The sequence below is a fragment of the Mesoplodon densirostris genome, chromosome 3 (assembly GCF_025265405.1).
Source record: "Mesoplodon densirostris isolate mMesDen1 chromosome 3, mMesDen1 primary haplotype, whole genome shotgun sequence".
Lineage (NCBI taxonomy): Eukaryota > Metazoa > Chordata > Mammalia > Artiodactyla > Ziphiidae > Mesoplodon > Mesoplodon densirostris.
In genome coordinates, this window is record NC_082663.1 from 119,499,436 (window position 1) to 119,510,516 (window position 11,081).

The 11,081-nt window shown below is 44.0% G+C and overlaps 1 protein-coding gene across 5 annotated transcripts in view; it reads right to left on the reverse strand.

Moving 5' to 3' along the window:
* The window catches only part of NRG2 (neuregulin 2), a 178,625-nt gene extending 167,824 nt beyond the window's left edge, over window positions 1-10,801 (reverse strand). For all 5 annotated transcript variants that reach the window (XM_060092007.1, XM_060092006.1, XM_060092005.1 and 2 more), the window contains exon 1: window positions 10,108-10,801. In XM_060092007.1, coding sequence (XP_059947990.1) covers window positions 10,108-10,801 — 694 coding nt within the window. The remainder of the gene's footprint in view (window positions 1-10,107) is intronic.
* Between the last annotated feature and the right edge of the window lie 280 nt (window positions 10,802-11,081).

Sequence of the window (11,081 nt, forward strand, 5' to 3'; positions counted from 1 at the left end):
GTAAATAAACTCTCTTCTCTAAAGTCATATAAAATTACTCCAGAGGAGAGCCATCAATTGGGTTGTGCTTGTGAAATTCATTACTGGTCTAAACAACATGGTGAAGTGCTGTACTGAAATTTTATGTATCGCCTCAGGCACCAGTGAAAGGAACTCTGACTCGCTGAAGCTGAGGGCCACAGCCTTCTGCAAGGTGATGACTAGGGGCCCTTAGGAGCCCTAGGCTTGAAGAGAACTCCCTCTGGAGAGGCCTATCCCATCCCCACCCAATAATTCAGCCAAGGAGCCATGGCAGAAAAATGCCTCATTTCAAGGCAATGACAAAAGAATGAACATACTAAAAGAAAGATGTGAAGAAATATTGGGTTTCTACTCCCTACCCTTTCAGAAGAAAAGAATGATCTAAGAACCAGTACTGGCTTCCAGAAGGCCCCAAGCTGCCTATAGGCAAAAAGGTACAACCACTCCTAATTTGTGATCTTAGCTTACTACAGAAGATGCCTGGTCATACCTCTTACCTCTTTAAGGTATTCAGCCTGAAGCATGAACAGGCCAGAGTAAGGGAATCCAACTGACCATTCCAGTGAGAAACCAGAATGGGGAATAACCAAAAAGCTTGCATGGCAAGTGAAAATGGAGAATTTTGCAGAATGTGAACTAACTAAAAGATAGGAATGAAACACAAGCCAAAATATTGACATGTATGAGGTAAACCACCTAGAGATAATTCTAAAACTCAACAACAGAAAAGTACTTGCAAGAAAATGAAGAAACTATGGACTATCAAGAAAAAAACAAACAAACCTGATACATAACTGAGAAGCAAAATTCTGCCCTTTATCGAAATGTCTGAAGACATTTTCCATGGTTGGTCTAGTCCTTAAGCCTGAGCTGTCATTTGAGGAGTCTTGAAATTTGTCTAGGACGAAGTGGTCTTTATAAAGAGAAAGTAAAGGTCTCACTTTTCCCTTACTTGGCAATAGCCAGTAGTCAAATATTTACTAAAACATATTTTAAGTTTCAGGCCCCAAAGATCTTACAATCAGGTGAAGGAGCTAAGACACTGACCCATCAAAAGATAATTAACAGTGCATGGTATTAAATGAGGTGCCATATAAGTGATACAGGCCATAAATACTAAAAGTCTAAGAATAAGAAAAAACAATACTTCCTAAGGTCAGGGATGTGTGGCCAGTCCAGGATCTGAGGGGTAATAATACCCAACAAATATTTAGAGGAAGGACTCAAAGCAGGGTCTTTGTCCTATAAACATTTAAGGAGCAAAGTTTCATACTTCCAATGGGTACCACACATCAATTAATTAATTAAAATTGAATCCCACAAATTCCCAAAATGCCACCTGTTACATGCCCATACCTGTACCCCTCTGACCCTGGGCAGCCACCACACCCATCCCAACCCAGTGCAGAAACAAGGAAAGAGTATGAATGATTCAGTGTGAATCCAGCCCCAACTCTGGAAAAACCCCCCCAACTCTGGAAACCCCCAAATCAAAGCAGGATGAGTCAGGGACCTTCTTTCTTTGAAAGAAAAAAGGATGCTTTCAGCCATTTTCCAGTGACTTTCAGCAACTCCTCCTAACAACAATACAATGTAAGATAAGACCTGCCCAAGTAAAAAAGCAGACCTGGCAGGACTCCAGAATGTGGACCCTTGGTTGACCCCACAAGCATGATGAAATTTTGAAATGGTCATTTTGAAGTTTGAGTCTTAGTCCTCCCATTTGTGAAACAGAGAAAAGCAGTTTCTATCTGTGGGCTTCTCAAAAAATTGACTAAAACAGACCCATGGACACATCAAGATTTGCAGCCTACTTGGTCTATAGGACCAGCATTCATACCCTGGACTCACATGGGCTTCCCTACAGTTAGACCACACACATAATACAGTTTTCAGTAAAAATTTCTCCCCTTGTCTGCCTCCAGTCCTCCAGAACTTAATATTTTCACTTACTAGTCTTCCTGCTCACATTGGTCTAAGTTAATAAGATTTTGTTAATAACACTTATTGAGCAGGTGCTGTATTAATTATTTTACATGCATTATCTCATTTAATACTCATAGCAATCCTATTAAGTGCTATCACTATCCCCATTTATAGGAAACTAAGATACAGAAAGTAATTTGCCCAACATCACCCAGTTAGAAAATGTAGAAAATGGTTTCCAAACCCAGGTTCATCTGGCTGTAGAGCACAAACTCTTAGTCATTACACTATATTTAGCAGACTTTTTTTTTTTTTTAAAGGAAGAGCATCTATGAAAAACCTTCAGCTAACATCATACTTAATAGTGAAAGTCTAGGGCTTCCCTGGTGGTGCAGTGATTGAGAGTCCACCTGCCGATGCAGGGGACACAAGTTCGTGCCCCAGTACGGGAAGATCCTACATGCCGCAGAGCAGCTGGGCCCGTGAGCCATGGTCGCTGAGCCTGCGCGTCCGGAGGCTGTGCTCCGCAACAGGAGAGGCCACGACAGCGAGAGGCCCGTGTACCGCAAAAAAAAAAAAAAAAAAGAAAGAAAGTCTAAATGCTTTCCCCCAAGGATGCTCATTCTCACTACTCTTATTCAACATTGTACTTAGCAGTTCCAGCCAGTGGAACAAGGCAAGAAAAAAATAAAGGCAAACAGATTAGAAAGGAAAAAGTAAAAATGTCTTTTTTTTTCACTGACTATACAGTCATGTACATGGGAAAAAAATCCTTAACAAATCTACCCCCGAAAACGTTACTGAAATGAATAAGTGAATAACTAATACAGGAGACAAAGTCAATATTTTAACAATTTTAACAATTATCTTTCTATATACTAGCAATGAATAAGTGGAAAACAAAATTAAACAAAAATACCATTTACAAAAGCATCCAGAAAACAAGAAGTACTAAGGAATAAATTTAACAAAATATGTGACCCATTCACTGAAAACTACAACACATTATTGAGCTGCTTTTAACTGAAGCCTTCAAATACTACTTACATAATTACAAATAAACTCATCAGTCTAGCAGTCAAGATGGGTGGGAATATCATCCTAATTTACCCCTCTAGGACCTTTGCCCATTTGCTCCTTTCATCCTGGTCATTTTGTATACTACAAACATGCCCCATGCCTACTGAGAATGCTGCTGTCTGCATGGAATTGATTTAATCCATCAGTTCATCTCTATCCCTAAACCACCTCTACCTCTTCTATCTCTGACTATTAGAATCCCATCTCAATCTGCTTCTCCAAGAAACTTTCTTTAATCCTCTAACCAGATCTTTCTTTCTTTTATGACTCTTCCCCTCCTCCCAGAAGCACTATGTTGGTATATCTTATGGCATTTGTCATACTCTAGATTGAATTACTGTTATATCTTTGTACTTCTATATTGTAAGCTCCTTGGTGACAGGGACTGTCTGAAGCAATTCCCCTAAAGTACCTAGTTCTTTACACAGAGCACATCTGTTGAAGCAAACATTTGAAAGACGGAAATGAAAGAAAGCTCTTTTAGTAATACAACCTCTGGGATACCAAACTTCATCACTGTCCCAATCAAATTAATGATGTCCTGACTTTCCCATGGTTGGACCAGTTATTTAGCCATGTGGTAACCTTCCTTTTATTTAATTCTGAGGAGTGTTAGTTCAGCTTGGCTTCTGTTGGTTGGACCAATATCAAGATCAAGACCAAGTAAAACATCCCAGCCTAAAGGACAAAGACAGATTCTCAGTCTGTATAAACAGACGAAGGAGGGAAGGAGGAGGGGGAAGCCAATGTCCTAAGCAAAAAGCAGGAAATCATTGAAAGGAAAAAAAGAAACATTAAAGATTCTGCTTCCTAAGAGAGAATAAAAAGTAACCTGAACATCACATCTTGGGGGTCTGTGTTGCTAGTAGAATAAGGAAACTTTCTAGGATACCTGTGCCTCTGCTACTCTGGAAACATCTGCAAGGGCAAATGGAATGTTAACTACCTCCAGCCCCACCCCAGGAGGCAAGCAGCATGATCAGGTTCTCAGCTGAGGCACAGAGAAGAGCTAGAGGCTCTGTCCCAGAGAAGGTCCCTGGAGAGGCTATTTGGATCTCACTGCATGTACAAAGCAGGAAGGGAATGTTACTGTAGAATGGAGCTTGCATGCCACACTCTGCCAACAGCAACCAGCCAGAGCAAGAAGGCTCCTTAACTCAACCTCATTTCATAATTATCAAAAACATCACAGCTGATTAGCAGCAAATGATCTCAGTCAAGTGTGGAATCTCTGTCTTTTGACCCCAGATTGGCAAAAGCTTCCCAGCTCTTTGCCTGGGTACAGCATGTCCTCTTTCATGTCATCCTAAAGCCTTTTAATCATCCTCCAGGTTTGCTTCAGTTCCTACAGGCTTGCTTGAAACATTACTCACCAAGATTCATTTGTGTGTACTGCTGTTTTTAAAGGAGTCTACTTGAATTTCACATAAGACAGTCATTTTTTCAAACGCCATAATTTAGCACATCCACTGATCAATTCATCTACTTTCCTCAGTTTTCTAAAGAGCTCCCTATATTATCTCTTGAAATTCACAAACTGGGTTTATCTTTATGTACAAATTCCAATAAGTAAGTGGGGAGGGTTAATTCATGGGAAACAAGTAAGACAAAAATCCCCATTTCACACACATCCATCCAAACTCAAAATTTGGAGGGAAATTTCTTTTACCTTTGATGTAAATTATACTAACAACGCTTCAGACCCTGAAAAGAAAGACCCAAGAACAAGTGTCAAAGACTGCACAGGGGAAACTTCATTGATAGTGAGATCATTCCTTTTCCAAATCAATGTTCAAAATTGCCATATGCCACTAAACCAACAGGCTTTAGAGGGTTAAGATGCCCCACTGTTTAGATTTGCATATTTGCTTTCCCCTACTTATCCAAATGGCAATTCCTCAGTCCTCTGATATTTTAACACTACGTTCAAATCAGTTACCTTAAACGTACTTCAAAATAGCATTCAAGTGGCTAAATTCCCCTTGAGTCATACCAGCTATACATGAATATGATCAAAATCAAACTCTTCATCAGCAACTGGGGTCTTTGGTTTCTAAATGAGAATCAAAGCAATCATGCACTGTGGAGTTTTCTCTTCCCATATATGGGATCATGTGATTTCCCACATGGTTGCTGTTGTGAGATTACCTACCAAGAGTGTAAACAATGGGAACTGCTGTATGGGCAGAGCTGCAGCCCTAAAGCTTAGTGACAAACCTTCGGATCTCTCCTTTGAGCACCCCAATTAAGACTCACAAAATTCACTGTCATAGAAAACTTCTTAACGGCGAAGTATCTGAAAAATAAGTTGGTATTTTTATTCCTCACTCTAGGGTTATATTTGTAAGGTAGGATACTGGTTAAGATCTTGGATTAGCTTTAAAAAATATATATATATATATATATACACACACACATACACACTACTCGGGAAGAATTTACCATAATTTGGCTTAATGGCAAAATTAACATTCTCCATCTGTTAAGAAAAAAAAAAGATTACTTTGAAAAACATTTTGCTTTTAGAGAAATACACATTTCAAGAATATGTTATAATCGCCTAAGAGCTGGGTAGCTGAGGACAGGGGTAAGAAGAAGACTTTTCACCGTATATTCTTATGCGCTTTCTAAGTTTTGAACCATATGAAAGTGTTGCATATTCAAAAATAAAAATACAACTTTATAAAGGAAAAAATTAATGACATATTTGCTATTAGGAAATGAAATTAAAATGTCCTAGATAGGGACTTCCCTGGTGGCGCAGTGGTTAAGAATCCACCTACCAATGCTGGGGACACGGGTTCCAGCCCTGGTCCGGAAAGATCCCACATGCCCCGGAGGAACTAAGCCCATGCGCTGCATCTACTGAGCCTGCGCTCTAGAGCCCACGAGCCACAACTACTGCAGCCCGCGTGCCTACAGCCCATGCTCCACACAACAAGAGAAGCCACCGCAATGAGAAGCCCGAGCACCGCAACGTAGAGTAGCCCTCGCTCGCTCGCCACAACTAGAGAAAGCCCGCGCAGCAACAAAGACCCAACATAGCCACACACACACAAAAAGTCCTAGATAATAAAAGATGGTTAAGAGCCTTGGGACCAAGAAGAAGTTAGTCACCTAGCTAGTTAATATAACACCCTCTCTAGCTCCCAAACCTTTTGTTAATTCAAGTTTATAGTTATCTTATTTTTGTTTAAACATGGGGGGGGGGATAACCTGCCTTCCAAAAAAAAGAGGGTCTTCTCCAACAAGACCTAGATTCTCCACTGCTCAAATCCCATTAACACTAATCAGCACAATGATTAAGCACATTGTGGTTAAGTACTCTAGTTGATTACGACTCCTTCAGAAAAAAAGGTTCCCATAGCGACAGGTAAGGGCTATCATCGAACTCAGCTTTTCAGCACAGGACTTGGTGTCACAGATAGGAGAGTTAAGATTGTTTTAGTATTAATCTGGAGGCTTGCTTTTTGAACTTCAATTGACTTCATCCGTTCAAAAGACACTTATGAGAATCCCTCTGTAAGCCACGGGCCAGTACCAAACATTGAAGGGCAGGAGAGCTAGGAGAAAGACCCTCAAAGATAAGATATGGTTCCTGACCCCAAGAATCCCAGTCTGCTGAGGAAAGCAGCCACTGAAAGAAATAATGACATTGTGATGGTAATTCTACCCCTAAATCTATAATCAAGCCTGTCCTCACCACTAGGACTGGTCAGTTTCTAATCTAGTTTCACTTTCCCATCTTCAAGCTGCAGCACAGCTGGGTTTCCAGCTGGCTGGGGAAGAAAAGATTCTTTAAATAAACAGCACTTTAAAAATATGCAGTCGCTTTCGCTTTACTGAATTTTGTGAACCACCTTGCTCTAATATGTGAATTTGGGTGCCACATTAATTTAAAACTATCCTAAAGAACATAAAGTCCCCCAGGAATACACCTTTTCTAGCTTTAACAACAAAGTACACTATACGTTGGAAGAAAAAGGCAAATCATAAAGTCCCAAAGGAAGAATGATCTTTCTTAAAAAAAAAAAAGATATCTATTGCATCTATTCAATAAGGAAACAATTTAAAAAACATACACATATAGGAAAGCAAATGATAGAGTGTGATTAAACCAAAATATATGCAACCATCATTAAAAATGTAGGACTATTTGCAGAACAGGATGCTTTCATAGCATTGTACAGAGTTGCTAATCCCTGAGAGTCCTTTTCAAATCTTTTTCCTGTGCTTTCCTCAGAAGGCACAGAAAACACCTCCATGTATGTAATCTTCTGAGAAATGCAAACATTTTACTCCACTCTTTACCACCAGAGGTAGTAGTTTGGGGTGAATGATAAACATTAGATCTATAAAAATGCCCCTCTGGCAGATATTGCTATTCCAGAAGGACTTAACAGGCTACAAGTCAACATTTCATAGTTGTGGTAAAATTAGCCATTTATGAAGACCTTTATCTCTCTGTATGGTACCTTATCCCAAAGTCCTGGCCCACCAAAACACAGCTTTCTGGACAATCTCCCTAGGAACCATACCTCTCAGAGCCCAGACAGGCTCAGAGCTGAAAATGGCTAAATAAAGTAACAATTTAACCACAGTTGCTCAATATAACGGCCATGATGACAGTTTCCAGGTGCCAGTTTCCCTATTTTGCAATGGGCAGATCTGCTCCAAGGAGAAAATGTTCCCAATGACCCTGTGGCCCAGAGGGCTTTTTTAAAGAGATAGAAAACAGAAAATAAATTTGTTAGTTATTTCCTGCTGAGCACAAGGAAGGTGTTGTGGTTAGTTAGGAAGATTTGTTTCCTTATTTAATATACCATTACTAGTGCATGTTTTCTTCAACCACATTGTAGGAAATAAGAAAATGCAGTTCATGCTCTTCTGTCATATTATCACCAGTTCCACAAGTTTCCTCTCACAAAAATGTCCTTTAATTTCTAATCCCCTTAGATAAAGCCCCCAAACTGACTTGTATCTATATACTATCAATTCAAAGCAAAAATTTTTGCACTCTAAAATGTTTACTCCCATACACTTTCCTGCCCCTTGATAATTTGTGATGTATGAGGGCCTTCTCGTTAGCAGTGATTGCAGTCCTAAATTTATCTTTTTGAGAACTATATTGCACATGCTATGTTCATAATATGAGATGACCACAACCTAAAAGCAGACTATATTTCTGAACCCCAGATCTTTCATGATCTCCACATTCAACTATTAAGCTATTAAACACTCACTAAAACAAACAAGGTAGAATTGATGGAGGAAGGAGGAGGAAGACAGGGGATGATGACCACTGGGGCTCAGTGGACCAGACAAGGGATTATGTGGCAATGTGCACGATGCACATTCAGGAGCAACTCACTGAAAACCAAAACAGAAGCTGTCCTTGGATAAGTTTCAATAAATGTTTTTACTATCTATTTCCCACTGCACAATACAGTTCCACAGCTCCCCGAGGGATCTCAGACAAAATGCTTAACACAATAAAAAATTAGAAATTCTTAACTGGTCTCAATTTGTCATCATCAAACATTTCAGAGCATAAAACCAACATTAAAGAGCAGTCAACAATATTCCTCAGAACAATGTCAGAGAGATAAACTGCTATTATCACCAAAGTTTCTTTCTTCTTATTAAGACACTGCAAGAGTCTTCTGATTAAAGTGGTCGCAGTTTAACATAATACCTAGATATACTCCCACCACTAAACTAAAAGTCATCTCCTGAAGGACAGGGGTGGGGAGGGGGCGGGGGACATGGGGTAGAAGGGAAGCTTCCAAAAGTCAAAGGCATTTATCTAGAAAGATGAGGGCAGCAAAACTTCCTACAAGCTGTTACACATTCTTTGCTACTCAAAGCCTATTTATACTACCCAGAATCAGTTGGTAAACTAGTAAACACACCAACTTCTACGACAGACCAGGACATCTGTCACAATTCAGTGATTACACAGCTCAAAGTCACACTGCAAACACCAAATCCAGCCTTTGGGGATAAAATGAAACCCCAATATGAATAAGCACAAGACAAGCTAACATCAAACACTCCAGTATGGGGACAATTTGGTTCGAAATATCTTACTGAGAAGTAAGTACTGGATTCAGGGACAAGAAAAAAAAGATCTTAAACTGACATTTCTTTGACTTTTGACATTGGAGACCTCCATTCCCAGCTGCACAGATCTACAGATTTCAGTGTTTTGTTTCTAATCACCTGCATTCCTGTTCAGCACCCAACATCATGAAGATGAGATATGCAGTCAACACATCCTGCTGGTGAGATGTCAGAGCTGAACTTACAGCATTCAGCAGAAGTTACTCTATTTTGCCGTCATCACAATCAACAGACCTAGGAAGATCTCCCAGAAACAGCCAAAAGAGGTGTCTGCTCACTAGTCGTGGAGGTTAAGAGAGGGCTGTGCTACCCGCTTAGCAAAGACAGGCAATCACGATGCAGAAAAAAACCCCGAGCCACATGGGGGACAGAAAACAGTAGCAGAAAAAGTCCCAACTCTGCCTGCGCCAGCGGTGTGGATGAGCTGACCAGGAGCCCAGGAGAGGAAGGAGGGGGCGGGGGCCATGATTCCCTAGGAGAACTTGTAAGCGCAGGCCTTCACAGCCTGGGAATCTGCCCAGCTGCTCCTGCAGACCCTGCCAGCCTGGGCAAGGCAGGCCCGTGGGAGCAGAGCGGGCAAGGCCTCCGAGGGTCACTCCTGACTCACTGAGCCTCGGGCCAGCAACACCAGGACCTCTCCGTTTTTCCTGCCGCTACTGGGCTATGATGGCAGCTTTCCAGCCCCACATGCTATACATCAGCCGCAGATCCCTGCTGGCACAGGCCAGCGCGTCCCCCCGCCCCCACCCCTGGCACACTTTGAGCCTGATCCTCCTTCTCCCCAGCCCAACACCCTCACCCACCATGCCAAACGCCCTGCACAGGGGCGGCCCCACCCCCCAGCGGCCGGCCGGGGCGCTGCCAGGCCTGGGCACCTGCAGCACCTCCCGCCCCACCCCCATTCTCCACAGCTTCGCCCCTCCCCCCTTTCTCTAGCAGAGGGAGGGGGCGACTCACCGCAGTCAGTGCACAGGATCTTGCCCACCTCTTTCTTGAGGTTTTTGCCGTTGGTGTCAAGAGGGGCAAAGGCTGTCTTAAAGACTAAGGGCTGCTCCGTGGGCTCCAGGAAAAAGATGTAGCGCTGGTTCCTTTCGAGCGGCGCACAGGAGCCCACGCTGATCACCTGCTCGCGCTGCAGTCCCCCGCTCCGGAGCGGCCACTTGTCCAGCACCTTCACCAGTGCCACCCGACCCGAGGCGGGCGGCTCACGGGTGCTGTTGGAGCTGGAGCCGCCGGCCGGGGCCAGCCCCTGTACCTTGCCCTCCACCACCACGGGTGCCTTGTACGCCTGGTCCTGCACCGACTTGAGGCTAGGCGAGTAGCAGGCGAGCGACACACCGAAGAGCAGCATAGAGAATCCGGGGGCCGGGTCGCGCCTCATGCCGCCGGCGGCTGCGGCTCGCGAGCGGGCGGCGGCTCTCCGGGCTGCGGGGCTGCGGGGCTGCGGCTGTTGCGACGGCCGCGGCTCTGGGGGCGCAGCGGGACGAGAGATGCCGCTGTTGCTGTCGCTGCTGCTGCTCCTGCTGCTGCTGCTCTCGCCGCCGCTGCTGCTGCTGCTCCTCTCGCTGCTGCTGCTGTCGCTGTAGCTGCTGCACCGAGCCTTCTCCAGTGGCGGCGGCGGCGGCAGCGCTGAGCAGCAAACCTGCCGCATCTGGCCAGGCCATTTGGGGGGCTCCGCCGCTCCGCCGCCGCCGCCGCCTTGGGAGGGGAAACCAGAGCCCGCTGGAAAACCGGAAACAGCGTAACGTTAGCGCCTTGTAGCCCTCCACCGGCAGCCCGGGGAGGCGGCCCAGCTAGGGCAGGGGGCAGGCGGCAAGCGGGCCGTGATGCGCAGCGCGGAGGCGCGCAGCGCTCCCACCCTGCGCGCCAGGACCTGGAGGTGGATGCGGAGGATGGGACGTCCGCCCACTTGCTCTCTCGCGCCCCCTCTA